The sequence below is a fragment of the Calliphora vicina genome, chromosome 3, assembly GCF_958450345.1.
Source record: "Calliphora vicina chromosome 3, idCalVici1.1, whole genome shotgun sequence".
Taxonomy (NCBI): domain Eukaryota; kingdom Metazoa; phylum Arthropoda; class Insecta; order Diptera; family Calliphoridae; genus Calliphora; species Calliphora vicina.
Window position 1 is genome coordinate 118441986 of NC_088782.1, and position 27793 is coordinate 118469778.

At 27.5% G+C, this 27793-nt stretch overlaps 2 protein-coding genes across 3 annotated transcripts in view; both read left to right on the forward strand.

Moving 5' to 3' along the window:
• ome (omega) overlaps positions 1-27793 on the forward strand; it is a 228003-nt gene that overhangs the window by 13026 nt on the left and 187184 nt on the right. The window lies entirely within an intron of this gene.
• On the forward strand, positions 18560-19298 carry Dnaaf6 (Dynein axonemal assembly factor 6). Its single transcript, XM_065506176.1, has 2 exons — positions 18560-18718; positions 18778-19298. The coding sequence occupies exons 1-2, from the start codon at positions 18592-18594 to the stop codon at positions 19281-19283; spliced, it is 633 nt and encodes a 210-aa protein (XP_065362248.1). The 5' UTR covers positions 18560-18591; the 3' UTR covers positions 19284-19298.

Below are 27793 nucleotides of genomic sequence, written 5' to 3' on the forward strand. Positions count from 1 at the left end.
GCCGCCTGTGGAAAATTTGTAGGGCCCTTTTTAATAACTTAAACTCGAATACTTCTTGGCTACCACCACATAAAATTTTATTCCTAATCGGACCAGTCGTTTACAAATGCCAGATTTATTTCCAAAAAATTTTGATTCTGACCCACTGTCAAAGGTAATCTACTTTGAACTTCCATAGCGCCGCCTGTGGAAAATTTGTAGTGCCCATTTTAATAACTTAAACTCTAATACTCCTTGGCTACCACCACATAAAATATTAGTCCTAATCGGACCAGCCGTTTAGAAATGCCAGATATATTTCCAAAAAATTTTGATTCTGTCTCACTGTCGAAGGTACTCTACTTTGAACATCCATAGCGCTGCCTTTAGAAAATTTGTAGGGCCCATTTTAATAACTTAAACTCGAATACTCCTTGGCTACCACCGCGTAAAAGTTTAGTCCTAATCAGACCAGCCGTTTAGAAATGTCAGATTTATTTCCAAAAAATTTTGATTTTGCCCCTCTGTCGAAGGTAGCCTTTTTTGAACTTCCATAGCGCCGCCTGTGGAAATTTTGTAGGGCCCTTTTTAATAACTTAAACTCGAATACTCCTTGGCTAGCACCACGTAAAATTTTAATCCTAATCGGACCAGTCGTTTACAAATGCCAGATTTATTTCCAAAAAATGTTGATTCTGCCCCTCTGTCGAAGGTAACTTACTTTGAACTTCCATAGCGCTGCCTTTAGAAAATTTGTAGGGCCCATTTTAATAACTTAAACTCGAATACTCCTTGGCTACCACCGCGTAAAATTTTAGTTCTAATCGGACTAGCCGTTTAGAAATACCAGATTTATTTCGTAACTATTTTGATTCTGCCCCACTGGGCACACTGCGGATAGTCCTCTCGGTAGAACGATTATAGCGACCGTAAACCGAAATTTTGATTAAACAATTTTTATCAATTGCACGTAATGTTGAACGCTTTATCCGTCCACGACAGGCACGGATCCTGGCCAACCATTTTTGGGGAGAGGTGCTTGATGGAAATAAAGTAAAATTTATTTTACATTTCTGTTTTTTCCTTTTTATACCCTTCACCTTTGTGAGGGGGGTATATATAAGTTTGTCATTCCGTTTGTAAATTTCACAATGTAATTTTCCGACGCTATAAAGTATATATATATTCTGGATCCTTATAGATAGCGGAGTCGATTAAGCCATGTCCGTCAGTCTGTCTGTCCGTCTGTCTGTTGAAATCAATTTTCTGAAGACCCCTGATATCTTCTGGATCCAAATCTTCAATAATTCTGTCAGTCATGCTTTCGAAAAGTTTGCTATTTAAAATCAGCAAAATCGGTCCACAAATGGCTGAGATATAAGGAAAAAACTAGGACGACCTCGATTTTTGACCTATTTTTATACCCTTCACTTTCCTGAGAAGGGTATATATAAGTTTGTCATTCCGTTTGTAATTTCTACATTTTTCATTTCTGACCCTATAAAGAATATATATTCTGGATCCTTATAGATAGCGGAGTCGATTAAGCCATGTCCGTCCGTTTGTCTGTCTATCTGTCCGTCTGTATGTAGAAATAAATTTTCTTCGGGAACCAAATCTTCAATAATTCTGTCAGTCATGCTTTCGAAAAGTTTGCTATTTAAAATCAGCAAAATCGGTTCACAAATGGCTGAGGTATGAGGAAAAACCAGGACAACCACGATTTTTGACCTATATCATTAATATAGACAATATGGATATCTAATGATAGATATTTCAAAGACCTTTGCAACGACATATATAAGACCATAGTAAGTTGGACCTACAATGGGTCAAAATCGGAAAAAAAATTTTGAACCCTAATTTTTTTTCACAAAAAAAAAAAAAAATTTAAAAAACAAAATTTTTTTTTTTAAATTTAAAAAACAAAAAAAAAAAATTTTTAAATTTAAAAAAAAAAAAAAATTTTGAACCCAAATTTCTTTTCACCATAAAAAAAATTTAAAAAACAAAATTTTTTTTTAAAAATTTAAAAACAAAAAAAAAATAATTTTAAAATTTAAAAAACAAAAAAAAAAATTTTTAATTTAAAAGAAAAAATAGATATATAAATATAGCTCTCTTACTTGTTGGAAGACCTTTTCTGTATGATTTGTAGTAATTTGTGTAGTAATTCAGTATTCCGAGATTATTAATCGCTTTTCATTTGAAGCATTATTTAACGATTTGTAGCCTCGGAAATGAAAAGATTTATAACATTCATTAATATGTAAAATTAGTTCTTGCTTCTTGTAGAAATAAAGATTTAATTCTTTTAGATTTTTATTTGGGGGAATAACTTCCCTCTTGACTTACTAACTCATTGTTTCTTATTTCTATCTTTTAATGATAAACATTTGTTCATCTTCACTATTCATTTCATTTCATTTTGGTTTTAATCTTTATTTTTGTTTCAGCTGTTTGCCTGTTTCAGGCCAACACAAAACTAAATTGTTGAATTTTGTATTTTTCGGGGGAGGATTTTACCACTTGTATCCTATAAACATACTTAACTCTTAATATAAAAAAAAATAAATAAAAAATTATTGACCTCTCGAATACAAGTGGAGCCCTGGCTGGAATTAACAAATGATTGGAAAGTTTCATTGTTCATAACCAAAGGATAACAATATCAAGAATTTGTAAGTGAAGAAACTGTATGTTTGTGGCTGTGCATTATTTGGGATTATCTTTTCAATTGTGGGTTTTCAATAGATATGATACTGCAATAGAATAAAAGTATTACTATAAATTTCATAAACAGTAAAAGCTAAGGGAACAAGACAAATTAATTCTAAAGTAATTTAAAATTTTTTAAAAACTTTCTTAAAGTTTTGGGGCCTCGTTATCATTTTTGCAAAAAAAAAATGATAATTTTCTCAGGCTCATAACTTGCAAACAGTTGGAAATTTTGATTTACTCTCTGAGGCAAAGTTGTAGCCCTTGTCATAAAGAACAAAAGTTGTGAACTTATAAAATCAAAAAAACTTCATCTTCAAGATCAAAATCGCAAAAAAAAAAATCCAAATAAATTTTTTAAAGCTGCCTAAAAGTATGCTTTAGTTTATAATAATTTAATAGTTTATGACCCAAAACTCACTTAATTATGAATAAATTCGTAAAAAATACATAAATTTTTATGATCAATATCTCATTTTGTTGCTATTACATGTGGCTTTGCGAAAAAGTAATAAATCTGAAAATTTTTTAACGTTTTCGATTTTTCATGAATTTTTTAAACCAAAAAAATTAAATTTTTTCACCAAAAAAAATTATTTTTTCCATAAATTTGTTATTATAACTCCGAAACTACTGAGCCAATTGAAATGCAATATATATATGAAAATTTATACATATTATAGGGAAAATTTGTTCATAATTCAATCAATCGAAAGAAGAACATTAACTACTAAATTTTATGTATATCAAACAAAAAAACTAAAATTCTGGGAAAATAAGCGAATTCACTTAATTGTGAATAAATTCGAAAAGAATCCATCGATTATAATGATCGATATCCCATTTTATGGCTATCGTATGTGGCTTTGTGATAAAGTAATAAATTTGAAAATTTTTTAACGTTTTCGATTTTTCATGAATTTTTTAAACCAAAAAAATTAAATATTTTCACCAAAAAAAATTATTTTTTCCATTAATTTTTTATTATAACTCCGAAACTACTGAGCCGATTGAAATTCAATATATATATGAAAATTTATACATATTATGGGGAACATTTTTTCATAATTCAATCAATCGAAAGAAGAACATTAACTACTAAATTTTATGTATATCAAACAAAAAAACTAAAATTCTGGGAAAATAAGCGAATTCACTTAATGGTGAATAAATTGGAAAAGAATCCATCGATTTTAATGATCGATATCCTATTTTATGGCTATGGTATGTGGCTTTGTGACAAAGTAATAAATCTGAAAATTTTTTAAAGTTTTCGATTTTTCATGAAATTTTTAAACCAAAAAAATTAAATTTTTTCACCAAAAAAAATTATTTTTTCCATCAATTTGTTATTATAACTCCGAAACTACTGAAACAATTGAAATGCAATATATAAACGGATTAAAGGTTTTGTAAATTTCAACTTTTCTAAGTTTATTTTAATAACATCAGACCAACTCTTTTTGAGTTATCATTAATTATGTGGAGAAATGTCTAACAAAATTTATAATTTTTCTTTAAATTTTTTTTTTTTTAAAAAAATCTCTCTATAGAATTGAAAATTATTGCTTACTCAATCAAACGTATATACATTTTTTTCACCAATTTTTTTTTCGAAAACTTTTTTTCACTAAATTTTTTTCACAAAATTTTTTTTTATATCAAAAATTTCTTTCATTATTATTTTGTTCACTCTAAATTTGTTTTCAACATTTTTTTTTCTTCAAAATTTGTTTTTCATCAAATTTTTTTAAATTTTTTCACCAAAATAATTTTTTTCACTTAAAATTCTTTTCAAAATTTTTCCTAAAGTTTACTTTGATGAAGGTTATATAGATTCGCCACAGCTGATTATATTTTAGGCAGCTTTAAAAAAATCCAAATAATTTTTTTTAAAGCTGCCTAAAAGTATGCTTTAGTTTATAATAATTTAATAGTTTATGAGCCAAAACTCTTAATTCCTTAACACCTACCTAAACGGTATTAAGAATCATTCCTAAGAAGTTCATATGTTCTAGAAAGTTGTTTATTTAGATCTTAGCTACATTTTTGTAGTTAATGGTTTCTTTGAATTTTGAATGGTTTGCTACCTATGCACCTGAACAGGGGAAAAATTGTAAAAAAAATCGAATTTTTTTAAGTTTTTTAAGATTTTGATCTTGAAGATGAGGTTTTTTGTTTACAATATGAAGCTTTATGACAAGGGCTACAACTTCGCCTCAGAGAGTAAATCAATATTCCCAACTGTTTGCAAGATATGAGTCAAAGAAAATGATCACTTTTTTTGCAAAAATGACACTGAGGCCCCAAATCTTTGGGGCCCATAAAAAAACAAAGTGCATGACTTTGGGCAAAACTGGGAGACACGGGTCTGATTTTTTTGGTCTTTTATCACGTAGTGATGTCTGTATATGGTTATATTTCCATGACTCACAAAATTTCCTTTAAATAAATCGGATTCTTTACACACACTTTATAATTTACATGAATGCACTGGTAATACAGTCCATATACTTACTGCTCAGCAACTCGCTTATATACACAGCGCTATTTTTAAGAAGTTTCATGAATAATCTAACGGAAATTGAGCGTTTTCCGTTAGATTATTCATGAAACTTCTTAAAAATGGCACCATTTACACAAAATATTATCAACATTGTTGACAAGTAAAAGTTTCTACTGCTGGAAATGTTTATAAACATGAGGAATGTTGCAAGCAGCTGTTTGTTACAGTCCTAACAATACCTTTCAAATTTATTTGTTAAAACTTCCTTCCGTTTCTTAAACTATTCACTGTTTCTGTTTTTAAAGTTACTTTCGAATTTCCTATATTTCATTTGATAATATTATATTTCGTGTTTTGAGTGCTTATGTGTAACAATCTATGTAGCAAAACATTTTATTGTGAATTTTATTGAGCAATCGTGTATTGTAAAATATGGCTGAAAATAACAGGACACAATTTCAGTTTTCTTTTCTTTACTCTTAACTATTTTTTTATTTTTATTTGTAAAACAAATAGATATTCCAAAAACAAAAAAATAAATTCTACAGGGTTTTGAACCGTACAAAAACTTGACCACATTTGAGTTTGTTGCAAATATACCAACACACACACACCCAAATTTTCAAATATTTTCCTTTATTTTTTTTTTTTAGATCCAATACTTTATAGCAACCAACCACATTTCACATTTCTATATAGACAAATTTTTTTTATTGTTGCTATTTAGTTGCAAGACACGTTTCGGAGTAAAAATTTAAAAAAAGACAACAAGTAAGAGTAATATAATCAGCTGTGCAGAATCTTATATACCCTTCAACAAAGTAAACTTTAAGAAAAATATTGAAAACAAAAAAAAAAATTTTGATGAAAACAAATTTAGAGTGAAAAAAAATTGGTGAAAACAAATTTAGTTCTGTTCTAGTTCTGTTCTAGTTCTGTTCTAGTTCTGTTCTAGTTCTGTTCTAGTTCTGTTCTAGTTCTGTTCTAGTTCTGTTCTAGTTCTGTTCTAGTTCTGTTCTAGTTCTGTTCTAGTTCTGTTCTAGTTCTGTTCTAGTTCTGTTCTAGTTCTGTTCTAGTTCTGTTCTAGTTCTGTTCTAGTTCTGTTCTAGTTCTGTTCTAGTTCTGTTCTAGTTCTGTTCTAGTTCTGTTCTAGTTCTGTTCTAGTTCTGTTCTAGTTCTGTTCTAGTTCTGTTCTAGTTCTGTTCTAGTTCTGTTCTAGTTCTGTTCTAGTTCTGTTCTAGTTCTGTTCTAGTTCTGTTCTAGTTCTGTTCTAGTTCTGTTCTAGTTCTGTTCTAGTTCTGTTCTAGTTCTGTTCTAGTTCTGTTCTAGTTCTGTTCTAGTTCTGTTCTAGTTCTGTTCTAGTTCTGTTCTAGTTCTGTTCTAGTTCTGTTCTAGTTCTGTTCTAGTTCTGTTCTAGTTCTGTTCTAGTTCTGTTCTAGTTCTGTTCTAGTTCTGTTCTAGTTCTGTTCTAGTTCTGTTCTAGTTCTGTTCTAGTTCTGTTCTAGTTCTGTTCTAGTTCTGTTCTAGTTCTGTTCTAGTTCTGTTCTAGTTCTGTTCTAGTTCTGTTCTAGTTCTGTTCTAGTTCTGTTCTAGTTCTGTTCTAGTTCTGTTCTAGTTCTGTTCTAGTTCTGTTCTAGTTCTGTTCTAGTTCTGTTCTAGTTCTGTTCTAGTTCTGTTCTAGTTCTGTTCTAGTTCTGTTCTAGTTCTGTTCTAGTTCTGTTCTAGTTCTGTTCTAGTTCTGTTCTAGTTCTGTTCTAGTTCTGTTCTAGTTCTGTTCTAGTTCTGTTCTAGTTCTGTTCTAGTTCTGTTCTAGTTCTGTTCTAGTTCTGTTCTAGTTCTGTTCTAGTTCTGTTCTAGTTCTGTTCTAGTTCTGTTCTAGTTCTGTTCTAGTTCTGTTCTAGTTCTGTTCTAGTTCTGTTCTAGTTCTGTTCTAGTTCTGTTCTAGTTCTGTTCTAGTTCTGTTCTAGTTCTGTTCTAGTTCTGTTCTAGTTCTGTTCTAGTTCTGTTCTAGTTCTGTTCTAGTTCTGTTCTAGTTCTGTTCTAGTTCTGTTCTAGTTCTGTTCTAGTTCTGTTCTAGTTCTGTTCTAGTTCTGTTCTAGTTCTGTTCTAGTTCTGTTCTAGTTCTGTTCTAGTTCTGTTCTAGTTCTGTTCTAGTTCTGTTCTAGTTCTGTTCTAGTTCTGTTCTAGTTCTGTTCTAGTTCTGTTCTAGTTCTGTTCTAGTTCTGTTCTAGTTCTGTTCTAGTTCTGTTCTAGTTCTGTTCTAGTTCTGTTCTAGTTCTGTTCTAGTTCTGTTCTAGTTCTGTTCTAGTTCTGTTCTAGTTCTGTTCTAGTTCTGTTCTAGTTCTGTTCTAGTTCTGTTCTAGTTCTGTTCTAGTTCTGTTCTAGTTCTGTTCTAGTTCTGTTCTAGTTCTGTTCTAGTTCTGTTCTAGTTCTGTTCTAGTTCTGTTCTAGTTCTGTTCTAGTTCTGTTCTAGTTCTGTTCTAGTTCTGTTCTAGTTCTGTTCTAGTTCTGTTCTAGTTCTGTTCTAGTTCTGTTCTAGTTCTGTTCTAGTTCTGTTCTAGTTCTGTTCTAGTTCTGTTCTAGTTCTGTTCTAGTTCTGTTCTAGTTCTGTTCTAGTTCTGTTCTAGTTCTGTTCTAGTTCTGTTCTAGTTCTGTTCTAGTTCTGTTCTAGTTCTGTTCTAGTTCTGTTCTAGTTCTGTTCTAGTTCTGTTCTAGTTCTGTTCTAGTTCTGTTCTAGTTCTGTTCTAGTTCTGTTCTAGTTCTGTTCTAGTTCTGTTCTAGTTCTGTTCTAGTTCTGTTCTAGTTCTGTTCTAGTTCTGTTCTAGTCTGTGCGAACTAGTTCCGTACTTATTCTCTACTGATTATTTGCTATTTTTGTAAACTAAACAAATCATTAAACTGAAAGTGCGAACTAGTTCCTTACTTTTTCTCTGCTGAATCCTAAAGCCTATTGGGTCTAATTTTAAGCGACTATATCCTGCTATTTTTCAAAATCCTTTTCATTAAACATTTTATATTGCTTTTGTTTAAAAATTCTATACAAAAAAAAAAATTTTAAAAAAATTATAAATTTTGTTAGACATTTCTCCACATAATTAATGATAACTCAAAAACAACCAGTCCGATATTTTTAAAATAAACTCAGAAAAATGTAAATTTACTTTACCTTTAATCCATTTCTATATTGTATTTCAATCGGCTCAGTAGTTTCGGAGTTATAATAATAAATTGATAGAAAAAATATATTTTTTAGGGGAAAATATTAAATTTTTTTGGTTTAAAAAAATCATGAAAAATTGAAAACATTAAAAATTTTTCAGCTTTATTACTTTATCGCAAAGCCACATATGATAGCAATAAAATTAAATATCGATCACTAAAATCGATTAATTCTTTTCGAATTTATTCACAATTAAGTGAATTCGCTCATTTTCACAAAATTTTAGTTTTTTCTTTGATATCCATAAAATTTAGTAGTTAATGTTCTTCTTTCGATTGTTTGAATTATGAAAATATTTTCCCCATAATATTTATAAATTTTTATTTATATATTGCTTTTCTATGGGCTCAGTAGTTTCGAAGTTATAATAACAAATTGATGGAAAAAATATATATATTTTAGGGGAAAATATTAAATTTTTTTGTTTTAAAAAATTCGAAAAAAATCGAAAACGTTAAAAATTTTTCAGATTTATTACTTTATCACAAAGCCCCATGTAATAGCAACAAAATGAGATATCGATCATTAAAATCGATGGATTCTTTTCGAATTTATTCACAATTAAGTGAATTCGCTCATTTTCACAATTTTTCATTTCCCATTTTTCTAATTCCGCTCGAAGTAAATTCCACGAAGTTTTGCGGCTTTCACAGTTTCAGTTCACCAGATATTCCATAATAATTATTTACATTGGGAAGTGCCACGCCCACTTGAAATTTCAAAATAAAAAGTAGCCAATATTGTTCCTTCCAAATGGAATGACAAACTAATAATACTCATGGTGAAGGGTAGAAATACATTGAAACCACTAAAACCATACAAAAAAAAAACTGTAGAAAATATAATATTTGGAAACAAAATATTAAAATTTTTCTTAAAATACCGACAACAGACATGCAGCAACAAATTTTGAGGTTTAATGCCTTGACAAAGATTTGACATTTGAATATAAAATAAAAGATAAATGTAGGATAACAAAAATTAAATAAAAGGGTTGGAAATTTTAATCAACAAATATCATAAATAATAAAGAAAATTGTTAAAAAAAAGTCTTGCAAATTAATAATTTATTGAGAAAAGTTTTCCCAAAAAAAAAATTAACAAAAATTAGCCAACAATTTTTCAAATCAAATTTCAAATAGCCATAAATAAATATATTTTAAATTGGTTTCAGTTTGCTTGAAAAAAAAGTGATCGCAGATTAGGATCCTTTTGCCATTTGAAGCATTATTTAAAGATTTATAAAGATTCCATGGATTTTTGTCAATTTTCAAATTAAGAATTGATTTGATTTTCATGATCCTCCTTGGTGAAAAATCATAATGATCGCACGCCACTTTTAGAATTTTTTTTGTTATTTTTTTTATTCTAAATCAATTTTTGGGTGATGAAAAATTTATTGATTTTAAGCTGTTTTAAAACTTATTAAAATTTTAAATTTTTCTTAAAAAAAAAATTTTTGTAAAAAAAAACTTTCGATCAAAAATATCTTTTTTTTTATTTTGAGCCATTTTTGGTGCGAATTTCTATGACGTTATATATATCGTTAAAAAGGTCTTTGAAATATCTATCACTAGATATCCATATTGTCTATATTAATGACTTAGATAATCCAGATATATGTAAATCAAAAGTAGTTAACAAAAATCCAGGTGGTCGCAGTTTTTTGCTTATAACTCAGCCATTTATAGACCGATTTCCTCGATTTTAAATAGCATCCAAACCAGGACTATATCCTACATAATGATGTATCAATTAAGTTTGTAAGTTATTTGGGGACTTTGGAAACATGATTTCAACACACAGATGGACATCAAGCTTTTACAGAAAAACTTCAATAACAATCAAGATACTTGGCAAGGAAATGTTCAATAGCAAACTAGTTTCAGCACAAAAATTCTATACCAAAGTGTAAAAAATCTTTAATTTTGTATAAACAAATTTTCAGTATTAAATTTTCTATATAAAAAATTAATCTTTTTGCTATAATTCCTTAATTTTCCAATGACCTTAATGACTTTTTTGCAGCAACTTTTCTTCATTTATGGCCACTTTTTTTTTATTTCTTCCAAAAAAAGCAAAAAGTATTTTTCATTTTCAACATCAATGTGCTGCATTAAATCTTCTTTCACGTTCATTGTCAAATAATTTATGGCAGTTTTCACTTTTCTTAAAAAAAGTTTGCATTTAATGTCAGTTAGAGTTAAAGACAAATTTGGCAGAGTGTATATTAGCAAGTTATTAAGGCAATAAGTAAAAAAATCAATAGAGAAAAAGGAAATTTTGTAGGAATTTACAAGTTTTAATGTGGTAGCCCATAAATTGTCTAGTTGTAGGAAGAACTGTTCATAAAGAAAGTATAAAGTAGCAAGTGTTGTGGAAAGACAAAAGAAATATTTGTGGCATATAAATGAAAATAAGGAACTGTAATGATTATCTTATAGAAAACAGTCTTTGTAAGACAGTTTTCTTATAGAAAACAGTCTTTGTAAGACAGTTTTCTTATAGAAAACAGTCTTTGTAAGACAGTTTTCTTATAGAAAACAGTCTTTGTAAGACAGTTTTCTTATAGAAAACAGTCTTTGTAAGACAGTTTTCTTATAGAAAACAGTCTTTGTAAGACAGTTTTCTTATAGAAAACAGTCTTGGTAAGACAGTTTTCTTATAGAAAACAGTCTTTGTAAGACAGTTTTCTTATAGAAAACAGTCTTTGTAAGACAGTTTTCTTATAGAAAACAGTCTTTGTAAGACAGTTTTCTTATAGAAAACAGTCTTTGTAAGACAGTTTTCTTATAGAAAAGTGTCTTTCGAAGACAGTTTTCTTATAGAAAAGTGTCTTTCGAAGACAGTTTTCTTATAGAAAAGTGTCTTTCGAAGACAGTTTTCTTATAGAAAAGTGTCTTTCGAAGACAGTTTTCTTATAGAAAAGTGTCTTTCGAAGACAGTTTTCTTATAGAAAAGTGTCTTTCGAAGACAGTTTTCTTATAGAAAACAGTCTTTGTAAGACAGTTTTCTTATAGAAAACAGTCTTTGTAAGACAGTTTTCTTATAGAAAACAGTCTTTGTAAGACAGTTTTCTTATAGAAAACAGTCTTTGTAAGACAGTTTTCTTATAGAAAACAGTCTTTGTAAGACAGTTTTCTTATAGAAAACAGTCTTTGTAAGACAGTTTTCTTATAGAAAACAGTCTTTGTAAGACAGTTTTCTTATAGAAAAGTGTCTTTGTAAGACAGTTTTCTTATAGAAAAATGTCTTTGTAAGACAGTTTTCTTATAGAAAACAGTTTTCTTATAGAAAACAGTCTTTGTAAGACAGTTTTCTTATAGAAAACAGTCTTTGTAAGACAGTTTTCTTATAGAAAACAGTCTTTGTAAGACAGTTTTCTTATAGAAAACAGTCTTTGTAAGACAGTTTTCTTATAGAAAACAGTCTTTGTAAGACAGTTTTCTTATAGAAAACAGTCTTTGTAAGACAGTTTTCTTATAGAAAACAGTCTTTGTAAGACAGTTTTCTTATAGAAAACAGTCTTTGTAAGACAGTTTTCTTATAGAAAACAGTCTTTGTAAGACAGTTTTCTTATAGAAAAGTGTCTTTCGAAGACAGTTTTCTTATAGAAAAGTGTCTTTCGAAGACAGTTTTCTTATAGAAAAGTGTCTTTCGAAGACAGTTTTCTTATAGAAAAGTGTCTTTCGAAGACAGTTTTCTTATAGAAAAGTGTCTTTCGAAGACAGTTTTCTTATAGAAAAGTGTCTTTCGAAGACAGTTTTCTTATAGAAAAGTGTCTTTCGAAGACAGTTTTCTTATAGAAAAGTGTCTTTCGAAGACAGTTTTCTTATAGAAAAGTGTCTTTCGAAGACAGTTTTCTTATAGAAAAGTGTCTTTCGAAGACAGTTTTCTTATAGAAAAGTGTCTTTCGAAGACAGTTTTCTTATAGAAAACAGTCTTTGTAAGACAGTTTTCTTATAGAAAACAGTCTTTGTAAGACAGTTTTCTTATAGAAAACAGTCTTTGAAAGACAGTTTTCTTATAGAAAACAGTCTTTGTAAGACAGTTTTCTTATAGAAAACAGTCTTTGTAAGACAGTTTTCTTATAGAAAACAGTCTTTGTAAGACAGTTTTCTTATAGAAAACAGTCTTTGTAAGACAGTTTTCTTATAGAAAACAGTCTTTGTAAGACAGTTTTCTTATAGAAAACAGTCTTTGTAAGACAGTTTTCTTATAGAAAACAGTCTTTGTAAGACAGTTTTCTTATAGAAAACAATTTTCTTATAGAAAACAGTCTTTCGAAGACAGTTTTCTTATAGAAAAGTGTCTTTCGAAGACAGTTTTCTTATAGAAAAGTGTCTTTCGGAGACAGTTTTCTTATAGAAAAGTGTCTTTCGAAGACAGTTTTCTTATAGAAAAGTGTCTTTCGAAGACAGTTTTCTTATAGAAAAGTGTCTTTCGAAAACAGTTTTCTTATAGAAAAGTGTCTTTCGAAGACAGTTTTCTTATAGAAAAGTGTCTTTCGAAGACAGTTTTCTTATAGAAAAGTGTCTTTCGAAGACAGTTTTCTTATAGAAAAGTGTCTTTCGAAGACAGTTTTCTTATAGAAAAGTGTCTTTCGAAGACAGTTTTCTTATAGAAAAGTGTCTTTCGAAGACAGTTTTCTTATAGAAAAGTGCCTTTCGAAGACAGTTTTCTTATAGAAAAGTGCCTTTCGAAGACAGTTTTCTTATAGAAAAGTGTCTTTCGAAGACAGTTTTCTTATAGAAAACAGTCTTTGTAAGACAGTTTTCATATAGAAAACAGTCTTTGTAAGACGGTTTTCTTATAGAAAACAGTCTTTGTAAGACAGTTTTCTTATAGAAAACAGTCTTTGTAAGACAGTTTTCTTATAGAAAACAGTCTTTGTAAGACAGTTTTCTTATAGAACACAGTCTTTGTAAGACAGTTTTCTTATAGTCTTTGTAAGACAGTTTTCTTATAGAAAACAGTCTTTGGAAGACAGTTTTCTTATAGAAAACAGTCTTTGGAAGACAGTTTTCTTATAGAAAACAGTCTTTGGAAGACAGTTTTCTTATAGAAAACAGTCTTTGTAAGACAGTTTTCTTATAGAAAACAGTCTTTGGAAGACAGTTTTCTTATAGAAAACAGTCTTTGTAAGACAGTTTTCTTATAGAAAACAGTCTTTGTAAGACAGTTTTCTTATAGAAAACAGTTTTCTTATAGAAAACAGTCTTTCGAAGACAGTTTTCTTATAGAAAAGTGTCTTTCGAAGACAGTTTTCTTATAGAAAAGTGTCTTTCGGAGACAGTTTTCTTATAGAAAAGTGTCTTTCGAAGACAGTTTTCTTATAGAAAAGTGTCTTTCGAAGACAGTTTTCTTATAGAAAAGTGTCTTTCGAAGACAGTTTTCTTATAGAAAAGTGTCTTTCGAAGACAGTTTTCTTATAGAAAAGTGTCTTTCGAAGACAGTTTTCTTATAGAAAAGTGTCTTTCGAAGACAGTTTTCTTATAGAAAAGTGTCTTTCGAAGACAGTTTTCTTATAGAAAAGTGTCTTTCGAAGACAGTTTTCTTATAGAAAAGTGTCTTTCGAAGACAGTTTTCTTATAGAAAAGTGTCTTTCGAAGACAGTTTTCTTATAGAAAAGTGTCTTTCGAAGACAGTTTTCTTATAGAAAAGTGTCTTTCGAAGACAGTTTTCTTATAGAAAAGTGTCTTTCGAAGACAGTTTTCTTATAGAAAAGTGTCTTTCGAAGACAGTTTTCTTATAGAAAAGTGTCTTTCGAAGACAGTTTTCTTATAGAAAAGTGTCTTTCGAAGACAGTTTTCTTATAGAAAAGTGTCTTTCGAAGACAGTTTTCTTATAGAAAAGTGTCTTTCGAAGACAGTTTTCTTATAGAAAAGTGTCTTTCGAAGACAGTTTTCTTATAGAAAAGTGTCTTTCGAAGACAGTTTTCTTATAGAAAAGTGTCTTTCGAAGACAGTTTTCTTATAGAAAACAGTCTTTGTAAGACAGTTTTCATATAGAAAACAGTCTTTGTAAGACAGTTTTCTTATAGAAAACAGTCTTTGTAAGACAGTTTTCTTATAGAAAACAGTCTTTGTAAGACAGTTTTCTTATAGAAAACAGTCTTTGTAAGACAGTTTTCTTATAGAAAACAGTCTTTGTAAGACAGTTTTCTTATAGTCTTTGTAAGACAGTTTTCTTATAGAAAACAGTCTTTGGAAGACAGTTTTCTTATAGAAAACAGTCTTTGGAAGACAGTTTTCTTATAGAAAACAGTCTTTGGAAGACAGTTTTCTTATAGAAAACAGTCTTTGGAAGACAGTTTTCTTATAGAAAACAGTCTTTGGAAGACAGTTTTCTTATAGAAAACAGTCTTTGGAAGACAGTTTTCTTATAGAAAACAGTCTTTGGAAGACAGTTTTCTTATAGAAAACAGTCTTTGGAAGACAGTTTTCTTATAGAAAACAGTCTTTGGAAGACAGTTTTCTTATAGAAAACAGTCTTTGGAAGACAGTTTTCTTATAGAAAACAGTCTTTGTAAGACAGTTTTCTTATAGAAAACAGTCTTTGTAAGACAGTTTTCTTATAGAAAACAGTCTTTGTAAGACAGTTTTCTTATAGAAAACAGTCTTTGTAAGACAGTTTTCTTATAGAAAACAGTCTTTGTAAGACAGTTTTCTTATAGAAAACAGTCTTTGTAAGACAGTTTTCTTATAGAAAACAGTCTTTGTAAGACAGTTTTCTTATAGAAAACAGTCTTTGGAAGACAGTTTTCTTATAGAAAACAGTCTTTGTAAGACAGTTTTCTTATAGAAAACAGTCTTTGTAAGACAGTTTTCTTATAGAAAACAGTCTTTGTAAGACAGTTTTCTTATAGAAAACAGTCTTTGTAAGACAGTTTTCTTATAGAAAACAGTCTTTGTAAGACAGTTTTCTTATAGAAAACAGTCTTTGGAAGACAGTTTTCTTATAGAAAACAGTCTTTGGAAGACAGTTTTCTTATAGAAAACAGTCTTTGGAAGACAGTTTTCTTATAGAAAACAGTCTTTGGAAGACAGTTTTCTTATAGAAAACAGTCTTTGGAAGACAGTTTTCTTATAGAAAACAGTCTTTGGAAGACAGTTTTCTTATAGAAAACAGTCTTTGGAAGACAGTTTTCTTATAGAAAACAGTCTTTGGAAGACAGTTTTCTTATAGAAAACAGTCTTTGGAAGACAGTTTTCTTATAGAAAACAGTCTTTGGAAGACAGTTTTCTTATAGAAAACAGTCTTTGGAAGACAGTTTTCTTATAGAAAACAGTCTTTGGAAGACAGTTTTCTTATAGAAAACAGTCTTTGTAAGACAGTTTTCTTATAGAAAACAGTCTTTGTAAGACAGTTTTCTTATAGAAAACAGTCTTTGTAAGACAGTTTTCTTATAGAAAACAGTCTTTGTAAGACAGTTTTCTTATAGAAAACAGTCTTTGTAAGACAGTTTTCTTATAGAAAACAGTCTTTGTAAGACAGTTTTCTTATAGAAAACAGTCTTTGTAAGACAGTTTTCTTATAGAAAACAGTCTTTGGAAGACAGTTTTCTTATAGAAAACAGTCTTTGTAAGACAGTTTTCTTATAGAAAACAGTCTTTGTAAGACAGTTTTCTTATAGAAAACAGTCTTTGTAAGACAGTTTTCTTATAGAAAACAGTCTTTGTAAGACAGTTTTCTTATAGAAAACAGTCTTTGTAAGACAGTTTTCTTATAGAAAACAGTCTTTGTAAGACAGTTTTCTTATAGAAAACAGTCTTTGTAAGACAGTTTTCTTATAGAAAACAGTCTTTGGAAGACAGTTTTCTTATAGAAAACAGTCTTTGGAAGACAGTTTTCTTATAGAAAACAGTCTTTGGAAGACAGTTTTCTTATAGAAAACAGTCTTTGTAAGACAGTTTTCTTATAGAAAACAGTCTTTGTAAGACAGTTTTCTTATAGAAAACAGTCTTTGTAAGACAGTTTTCTTATAGAAAACAGTCTTTGTAAGACAGTTTTCTTATAGAAAACAGTCTTTGTAAGACAGTTTTCTTATAGAAAACAGTCTTTGTAAGACAGTTTTCTTATAGAAAACAGTCTTTGTAAGACAGTTTTCTTATAGAAAACAGTCTTTGTAAGACAGTTTTCTTATAGAAAACAGTCTTTGTAAGACAGTTTTCTTATAGAAAACAGTCTTTGTAAGACAGTTTTCTTATAGAAAACAGTCTTTGTAAGACAGTTTTCTTATAGAAAACAGTCTTTGTAAGACAGTTTTCTTATAGAAAACAGTCTTTGTAAGACAGTTTTCTTATAGAAAACAGTCTTTGTAAGACAGTTTTCTTATAGAAAACAGTCTTTGTAAGACAGTTTTCTTATAGAAAACAGTCTTTGTAAGACAGTTTTCTTATAGAAAACAGTCTTTGTAAGACAGTTTTCTTATAGAAAACAGTCTTTGTAAGACAGTTTTCTTATAGAAAACAGTCTTTGTAAGACAGTTTTCTTATGGAAAACAGTCTTGGTAAGACAGTTTTCTTATAGAAAACAGTCTTGGTAAGACAGTTTTCTTATAGAAAACAGTCTTGGTAAGACAGTTTTCTTATAGAAAACAGTCTTGGTAAGACAGTTTTCTTATAGAAAACAGTCTTGGTAAGACAGTTTTCTTATAGAAAACAGTCTTGGTAAGACAGTTTTCTTATAGAAAACAGTCTTGGTAAGACAGTTTTCTTATAGAAAACAGTCTTTCGAAGACAGTTTTCTATATGAAAACAGTCTTTCGAAGACAGTTTTCTATATGAAAACAGTTTTTCGAAGACAGTTTTCTTATAGAAAACAGTCTGGGTAAGACAGTTTTCTTATAGAAAACAGTCTGGGTAAGACAGTTTTCTTATAGAAAGCAGTCTTTCTTATAGTTCTGTTCTATTCTAATTCTGTTCTAGTTCTGTTCTAGTTCTGTTCTAGTTCTGTTCTAGTTCTGTTCTAGTTCTGTTCTAGTTCTGTTCTAGTTCTGTTCTAGTTCTGTTCTAGTTCTGTTCTAGTTCTGTTCTAGTTCTGTTCTAGTTCTGTTCTAGTTCTGTTCTAGTTCTGTTCTAGTTCTGTTCTAGTTCTGTTCTAGTTCTGTTCTAGTTCTGTTCTAGTTCTGTTCTAGTTCTGTTCTAGTTCTGTTCTAGTTCTGTTCTAGTTCTGTTCTAGTTCTGTTCTAGTTCTGTTCTAGTTCTGTTCTAGTTCTGTTCTAGTTCTGTTCTAGTTCTGTTCTAGTTCTGTTCTAGTTCTGTTCTGTTCTAGTTCTGTTCTAGTTCTGTTCTAGTTCTGTTCTAGTTCTGTTCTAGTTCTGTTCTAGTTCTAGTTCTAGTTCTAGTTCTAGTTCTAGTTCTAGTTCTAGTTCTAGTTCTAGTTCTAGTTCTGTTCTGTTCTAGTTCTGTTCTGTTCTAGTTCTGTTCAAGTTTCTAATCCTAAAGCATTTTTGTGTCTAATTTTGAGCGACCATTTCCTGCTATTTTTCCAAATCCTTTTCATTAAACTTTTTATATTGCTTTTGTTTAAAAATTTTATACAAAAAATTATAAACAATTTCATAACTTTTGGCAATATTTAAGTCAATTGTTAATGTTGAAAAATGGAAAACATTAACTGCTGGAACTGTGGGCAACAATACCAGCCATTGTTACCATTTAACACCCATTTACTATTGACACACAAACTAAACACTGGCGGTATTTTTAAAAACTCAAATATTAAATGAAAGTTGGACAACTATATTTTGGTTTATGAAGAGTTGGGAAGGTGTCAGTGCGGGGGGTTGGTGGAATGTTGGTTACGACAATGGGATTTACGAATATTAGTTTATGGTTTATTTAGCAACGACAAACAAACCTGATGAATGAAATTTACGTTGCCATGTGCAATAAACTTTGTTTAATCGATGTGTTTTAGAGGGTAAATAAAAACCAAATAAAATAAAGGTTGGCAATTGAAGACTGTTGGTTGCTGTACAATCTAAAAAGTTGAAACAATTTCCAATATCTTGCTGGTTTTATAAAAACTATTTCGTAACAAGTGGCCTGTTTTAAAGTTTATGCCAGCTGTAGCTGTATAAATGACAAGGAAACTAATTTCATTGTGGAGTAAAAATAAATAATTTTCAGTTTATTACAATTGTGTTTGCCTTTGAAACGTTATGTCCTTGTTTGAGACTCCTGAGAATTTAAAGCTGCTGCAAAATCTTTTAAATCCTCCAGCAGCAGCAGAAGAAGAATCTGATTTAGAAGATGATCAGGAATGCTTGATAAAAACAAGCAAATTAAGTAAGTTAAGTTTGAAAGCTACAAGAAAAAAACTAATGTTTAAAATATTTGGCCGCTAGATCCAGGTGCTATAGGTTCTGCAGCAAACCTGAACAATAAAAAATCCTCTGCCCACAAAAAAACAAAATCTCCCTATGATCCTCTCGAGTTGGATGCCAATTCCCAAAAACAACCCTCCACTTTAGAGGAATGGCAGCAGCAACATGAACAAGCAGATAAAGATATTTTGGACTCACGCAAATGCCCCTCCTATACTCTAACCTATCGTCAGGCTGTGGGCACTGAAGACGTATTCCTACAAATGGGCAATCGCACCAATGCTTCGGCCAGTTGTGAGGATTTAGTAGTGGATATATTGCTAACCAATGATGACACACCCTCGGACAAAATGCATTTAACCATAACAGAGCATGAAGTAGTTTTAGTCACAGCCATTTATCATCTAAAATTGCCACTAATGCACCCGGTAAATGTGGATCGTTGTCGTGCTAAATACCAGGCTGACCACAACAAATTAACATTGACTTTAAGGCTGCAAAGGGAATTGGATTTTGTGAATTTTTGAAAAACTAATAAAGAACTTTTATATGTTTTTGCCCACATAAACATATTTATTACTTGAATGAAATCTTTATCCATTTTTTATTACCTTTTTCCACAACGCCCAAGGTAACCAGAACAGAAATACTAGTGCACATTGAAAAGTTTAGTTGCCATAAAATTGCTACTCATTTTTCTGGTGTAATAAATTGTTGTGGCATCGAGGGTAAAAGTTTTTTTTTTTTGGTAAACTGCATATATTAAATAAATATAGTTTTGGTTTTAAAAGCACTATCAATATAAAGTGAGTGAAAAACCCCTAACTTTTAATTGACTTTAACATCAAAATTGAGTCATAGAACGACATCTAAATGGTAGTTAATTTGAAATGCAATTGACATTTAATTAAATGTTATAAAGGAGAGTAATAATATTCCATAAATATAAAGTATTTGGAAACTAAGCAGCTGTAGACAGCAGCTGGTTACACATCGCCATCTACTAGAAGTTTCATGAATATGCTAACAGAAATACTAGAATATTTTATTTCCACAATGATCACCTAGAGCGTCCTGAATATTTGGCTTTGCTGTCGATTCAGCAAAATCGTCTTTCAAGCTCTTTCAGCTTCAGTTCGTATGGTATCCAATTTCCCTATTTTACGATTTCCATAGAAACTTTAATGCTATTTTACGATTTTCAATGAAAATTTTATGCTATTTTAAGTTTTGTGAAAAATTTAATGCTATTTGAAGTTATACATAAAAAACGTATTGCTTTTTCTTGTTTTCCAAACATAATTTATTGCTATTTTAAGTTTTCTGTTGAAAAATTATTGCTATTTTAAATATTCCATTAAAAACTATGCTATTTTACTATTTCCCTAGAAACTTTGATGCTATTTTACGATTTCTATAAAAACTTCAATGCTATTTTACGATTTCCAATGAAAATTTTGTGCTATTTTAAGTTTGGTGGAAAATTGAATGCTATTTTAAGTTTTCTTTAGAAAATTTAATTCTATTTGAAATTATTCGTAAAACTGTTTTGCTATTTTATGTTCTGCAAAGATAATTTAATGCTATTTTAAGTTTTCTGTTGAAAAATTATTGCTATTTTAAATATAACATTAAAAGCTATGCTATTTTACGATTTCCATAGAAACTTTGATGCTATTTTACGATTTCCATAAAAACTTCAATGCTATTTTACGATTTTCAATGAAAATTTTGTGCTATTTTATGTTTTGGTGGAAAATTCAATGCTATTTCAAGTTTTTCATTGAAAATTTAATGCTATTTGAAGTTTTCTATAGAAAATTTAAAGCTATTTTAAATTTTACTTAACAAACTTATGCTATTTCAAGTTTTCTATGAAAATTTAATGCTATTTTAAGTTTTCTTTAGAAAATTTAATGCTATTTTAAGTTTACCGTAGAAAATTTAATGCTATTTTAAGTTTTCTTTAGTAAATTTATTGCTATTTTCAATTTTTCTTAAAAACTTAATGCTATTTCAAACTTTCTATCGAAAATTTAATGCTATTTTAAGTTTTCTTTAGAAAATTTAATGCTATTTTAAGTTTTCTATAGAAAATTTAAATGTTTCTTAACAAACTTATTCTATTTTAAGTTTTCTATAGAAAATTTAATGCTATTTTATATTTTCCAAAGATAATTTAATGCTATTTAAAGTTTTCTTTAGAAAATTTAATGCCATTTGAAGTTTTCATTGGAAATTTAATGCTATTTGAAGTTTTCTTTATTGCTTTTTCTTGTTTTCCAAACATAATTTATTGCTACTTTAAGATTTCTGTAGTAAATTATTGCTATTTTAAATATTCCATTAAAAACTATGCTATTTTACGATTTGCATAGAAACTTTGATGCTATTTTATTTCCATAAAAACTTTAATGCTATTTTACGATTTTCAATGAAAATTTTATGCTATTTTTTTTTTGGTGGAAAATTTAATGCTATTTTAAGTTTTCTTTAGAAAATTTAATGCTATTTGAAGTTTTCTATAGAAAATTTATACCTTTTTTAAATTTTACTTAACAAACTTATGCTATTTCAAGTTTTCTATGAAAATTTAATGCTATTTGAAGTTTTCTTTAGAAAATTTAATGCTATTTTAAGTTTACCGTAGAAAATTTAATGCTATTTTAAGTTTTCTTTAGTAAATTTATTGCTATTTTCAATTTTCCTTAAAAACTTAATGCTATTTCAAACTTTCTATCGAAAATTTAATGCTATTTTAAGTTTTCTTTAGAAAATTTAATGCTATTTTAAGTTTTCTATAGAAAATTTAAATGTTTCTTAACAAACTTATTCTATTTTAAGTTTTCTATAGAAAATTTAATGCTATTTTATATTTTCCAAAGATAATTTAATGCTATTTAAAGTTTTCTTTAGAAAATTTAATGCCATTTGAAGTTTTCATTGGAAATTTAATGCTATTTGAAGTTTTCTTTATTGCTTTTTCTTGTTTTCCAAACATAATTTATTGCTACTTTAAGATTTCTGTAGTAAATTATTGCTATTTTAAATATTCCATTAAAAACTATGCTATTTTACGATTTGCATAGAAACTTTGATGCTATTTTACGATTTCCATAAAAACTTTAATGCTATTTTACGATTTTCAATGAAAATTTTATGCTATTTTTTTTTTTTGGTGGAAAATTTAATGCTATTTTAAGTTTTCTTTAGAAAATTTAATGCTATTTTATGTTTTCCATAGAAAATTTAATGCTATTTGAATTTTACTATAGAAAATTTATAGCTATTTTAAATTTTATTTAACAAACTTATGCTATTTCAAGTTTTCTATGAAAATTTAATGCTATTTTAAGTTTTCCTTAGAAAATTTAATGCGATTTTGTGTTTTCCTTAGAAAATATAATGCTATTTTATGTTTTCTTTAGAAAATTTATTGCTATCTTAAGTTTTCTTTTGAAAATTTAATGCTATTTTATATTTTCCAAAGATAATTTAATGCTATTTAAGTTTTCTTTAGAAAATTTAATGCTATTTGAAGTTTTCCATAGAAAATTTATTGCTATTTTAAGTTTTCTTTGGAAAATTTATTGCTATTTTAAGTTTTCTTTAGAAAATTTAATGCTATTTGAAGTTTTCATTGGAAATTTAATGCTATTTGAAGTTTTCTTTAGAAAATTTAATGCTATTTTTTGTTTTCCTTAGAAAATTTAATGCTATTTTATGTTTTCAATAGAAAATTTAATGCTATTTGAAGTTTTCTTTAGTAAATTTATTGCTATTTTAAATTTTCCTTAAAAACTTAATGCTATTTCAAACTTTCTATCGAAAATTTTATGCTATTTGAAGTTTTCTTAAGAAAATTTATGCTATTTTAAATTTTCTATAGAAAATTTAAGTTTACCGTAGAAAATTTAATGCTATTTGATGTTTTCTTTAGAAAATTTAATGCTATTTTAAGTTTTCTTTAGAAAATTTAATGCTATTTTAAGTTTACCGTAGAAAATTCATTGCTATTTTATGTTTTCCATAGAAAATTTATTGCTATTTGAAGTTTTCTTTAGAAAATTTTATGCTATTTTAAGTTTTCTATAGAAAATTTATTGCTATTTGAAGTTTTCTTTAGAAAATTTTATGCTATTTTAAGTTTTCCATAGAAAATTTATTGCTATTTGAAGTTTTCTTTAGAAAATTTAATGCTATTTTATGTTTTCTTTGGAAAATTCATTGCTATTTTATGTTTTCCATAGAAAATTTATTGCTATTTGAAGTTTTCTTTAAAAAATATAATGCTATTTGAACTTTTCATTGGAAATGTTAATGCTATTTTAAATTTTTATTAAAAAACTTATGCTATTTCAAGTTTTTTTGTGAAAAATTTAATGCTATTTTATGTTTTCTTTAGAAAGTTCATTTCTATTTTATGTTTTCCATTAAAAATTTATTGCTATTTTAAGTTTTCCTTGGAAACTTTAATGCTATTTGAAGTTTTCCATAGAAAATTTATTGCTATTTTAAGTTTTCTTTGGAAAATTCATTGCTATTTTAAATTTTCCTTAAAAAGTTAATGCTATTTCATGTTTTCTGTAGTAAATTTATTGCTATTTTAAATTTTCCTTAAAAAACTTAATGCAATTTGAAGTTTTCTTTAGAAAATTTAATGCTATTTGAAGTTTTCTTTAAAAAAGTTTATGCTATTTGAAGTTTACTTTAGAAAATTCATTGCTATTTTATGTTTTCCAAAGATAATTTAATGTTATTTGAAGTTTTCTGTAGTAAATTTTATGCTATTTTAAATTTTCCTTAAAAAACATATGCTATTTCAAGTTTTATATTAAAAATTTAATGCTATTTTAAATTTTCTTTAGAAAATTTATTGCTATTTTAAGTTTTTCATAATAAACTTTTTGCTATTTGAAGTTTTCTGTAAAAAATTTGTTGCTCTTATAAGCTTTCTTTAGACTAATTTTTGCTGTTTTAAAGTTTTCTTAAGAAAATGTATTGCTATTTTAAGTTTTCTACAGAAAATTTTATTTCAATACTATTTCTACACCCATTGCCTGTGACTTAATAACATTTTTTTCTTAACAAATTGTAGTTAATTCTTTTGGCTTTTATTTTTTCTTTTTGTACGTTTTTTGATAACAAGTACAAGACCAACTTAAATAACAGTTTGTAACCTTGGCCCTACAGCAACATTACATGAGTGTACAAGTAATTGACAGGCATGAATGAAAAATAAAACAACTAAATGACAATTAAAACCAACTCATTAAAAGTAAAATCTTTTTTTTTATTTGTGTATTTATACAGCAAAAGATGTCCTTTGGTATTTTCTTGCAGAAATTTAATGAAATAAAATGAAATTTTATTAAAGAGTTCTCAGTAAAGTTTGAAGGACTGAGAAATTAGTTACTTAATAAATTTACTTGCTTTAAAGTGAGATTGCAATACCAGCCATTTAACACTTGCCTTGCTGAGCGGCCAAGGGGATTTCCTTAAACGTTATTGCTGACTTTGACTCAAAAATCATTTATTTCATGAAACCTTAACAAAATTTTAACTTAAGAGCTTTAATTACTTTGTAAAATGTTCTTTAGATTTCAAGCTCCAGAAATAAGTATTGTTTCAGCAAAAATACACAAATACAAAGCAAAACAAAAACTATTGTATGCTTTTAGGGGGTATAAAACAGCTCTTGAGAAGACGTATAGAGAGTAACTTACTCACACAGCCACACAAAACATTATTTGGTACTTTTTCATTACAAAATTTCATAAATAGCAAAAGTAAAATTGTGTTAAATCCTGGTTCTGTTGAAAATCATTTACTTGGGTGGGTGTGTGTATGAGTTTTTTGTAAAATAGTTTTGTGTGTGTTTTTGGAACGTCTATTGTTTATAACTTAACACACACTACACTTACACTTACTCATATTTTGTCATACACATATAACTACACTCATAATATCATATCCTTAATATCCTTTAGGGTAGACTTAGAGAGAGGGAAGAGAAAGAGTTTATGTTTATGTGTTTATATGAGTAAGTAAATGTAATTGTAAGTGAAACTGCTGGTATATATGCGAGTGTGTTTGAATGTATTTGTCTGGGTGTTAATAAAATTTTCATTGTAATAGCTTTATGCTAGAAAAACTTACAGTATGGAAGAAAATTTAGGAAGTAATGGAAAATTTTAAATTCAATTTTTATAGATTTTGGTAGAAAATTTAATGCTATTTGAAGTTTTCGAAGAAAATTTAGTGCTATTTTATGATTTCCATAGAAAATTTAATGCTATATGAAGTTTTCCACAATATTTTTTTTTTGCTATTTTATGTTTTCTATGAAAAAATTAATGCTATTCTATGATTTCCATAGAAAATTTAATGCTATTTCCTGTTTTCCATACAAATGTTGTGCTATTTTAGGATTTCCCTAGAAAATTTAATGCTATCTTAAGTTTTCCATAAAAAATTTAATGCTATTTTAAGTTTTCCATACAAATGAAGAGCTATTTTAAGTTTTCTATAGAAATTGAATGCTATTTTAAGTTTTTCTTTGAAATTTTAATGATATCTCAAGTTTTCCATACAAATGTAAGGCTATTTTTAGTTTTCCATAAAAAAATGTATGCTATTTTACGTTTTCCTTAGAAAATTTAATGCTATTTTTAGTTTTCCATAAAAATTTAATGCTTTTTGAAACTTTTCATTAAAAATTTAATGCTAATTCAAGTTTCCCACACAATTGTAATGCTATTTTAAGTTTTCCATAGAAATTTAATGCTATATGAAGTTTTTCATTGAAAACTTAATGCTATTTTAAGTTTTCATAGAAAATTTATTGCTATTTTAAGTTTTCCATAGAAATTTCAATGCTTTTTCATGTTTTCTATAAAAATCAAATGCTATATTAAGTTTTCTATTGATAATGAGTGCTATTTTACAATTTCCCTAGAAAATTTAATGCTATTTTATGTTTTCTATGAAAAATATAATGCTATTTTATGATTTCCATAGAAAATTTATTGCTATTTTAAGTTTTCCATAGAAATTTCAATGCTATTTCATGTTTTCTATAAAAGTCGCATGCTATATTAAGTTTTCCATAGAAAATTTAATGCTATTTTAAGTTTTCCATACAAATTAAGAGCTATTTTAAGTTTCCATAGAAATTTAATGCTAGTTTAAGTTTTTCATTGAAATTTTAATGCTATTTTTAGTTTTCCATAAAAAATTTGTGTTATTTTACGATTTCCCTAGAAAATTTCTTGTATTTTTAGTTTTCCATAAAAATTTAATGCTTTTTGAAATTTTTCATTAGAAATTTAATGCTATTTCAAGTTTCCCATACAAATGTAATGCTATTTTTAGTTTTCCATAGAAATTTAATGTTATATGAAGTTTTTCATTGAAAATTTAATGCTATTTCAACTTTTCTATAAAAATCGAATGCTATATTATGTTTTCTATTGATAATGAGTGCTATTTTACAATTTCCATAGACAATTTTATGCTATTTTAAGTTTTGCATAGAAAATTTATTGCTATTTCATGTTTTCTATAAAAAATCGAAAGCTATATTAAGTTTTCTATTGAAAATGAGTTCTATTTTACAATTTCCCTAGAAAATTTAATGCTATTTTAGGTTTTCCATAGAAATTTAATTCTATTTGAAATTTTACATTGAAAATTAAATACTATTTTCTTTTTTCATTGAAAATGAGTGCTATTTTATGTTTTCCATAGAAAATTTAATGCTGTTTTACGAATTTCCATAGAAAATTTAATGATATTTTAAGTTTTCATAGAAAATTCAATGCTATTTCATGTTTTCTATAAAATTCGAATGCTATAGAAAATTTTATGCTATTTAAAATTTTTCATTGAAAATTTAATGCTATTTTACGATTTCCATAGAAAATTTAATGCTATTTTAAGTTTTCATACAAAAATTAATGGTATTTCATGTTTTCCATACAAATGTAGTGCTGTTTTAAGTTTTCCATAGAAAATGAGTGCTATTTTACGTTTTCCATAGAAAATTTAATGATATATTAATTTTTCCATACAAATGAAGAGCTATTTTAAGTTTTCCATAGAAATTTAATGCTATATGAAGTCTTTAATTTAAAATTTAATGCTATTTTAAGTTTTCCATAGAAAATTCAATGCTATTTCATGTGTTCTATAAAAATCGAATGCTATATTAAGTTTTCTATTGATAATGAGTGCTATTTTACGATTTCCATAAAAAATTTTATGCTATTTTAAGGTTTCCATAGAAATTTAATTCTATTTGAAATTTTTCATTGAAAATTTGATGCTATTTACTTTTTTCATTGAAAATTAATGCTATTTTACGTTTTCCATAGAAAATTTTTTTGTATTTTCAGTTTTTATAAAAAATTTAATGCTATTTTAGATTTCCATAGAAAATTTAATGCTATTTTATGATTCCAAAAAAAACTAATGCTATTTTAAGTTTTCTATAGATTTATTCTGCTATTTTGGGATTTCAATAGAAAGTTTAATGCTATATTAAATTTTCCATAAAAATTTATTGCTATTTTACATTTTCCATCGAAAATTTAATAATATTTTAGGAATTTCGTTGAAAATTTTATGCTATTTTCAGGTTTCTATAAAATTTTTATGCTATTTTACTATTTCCATAAAAAATTTAGTGCTATATTAAGTTTTTCATAAAAATTTATTGCTATTTTACATTCTCCATTGAAAATTTAATGCTATTTTACGAATTTCGTTGAAAATTTTATGCTATTATCAGGTTTCTATAAAATTTTTATTGCTATTTTACTATTTCCATAGAAAATTTAAAGCTATTTATATTTTCTTTGGATTTGGTTTGCTATTTGATGATTTTCACAGAAAATTAAATGCTATTTATCATTTCCAACAAAAAAATGTTGGCTATTTGACTATTTCCAAAAAAAAATATTTCTCTTTTACGATTTCCATAGAAAAATTAAATTTTTTTTAAGATTTAATTCTATTTGAAGTTTTACAGAAAGAA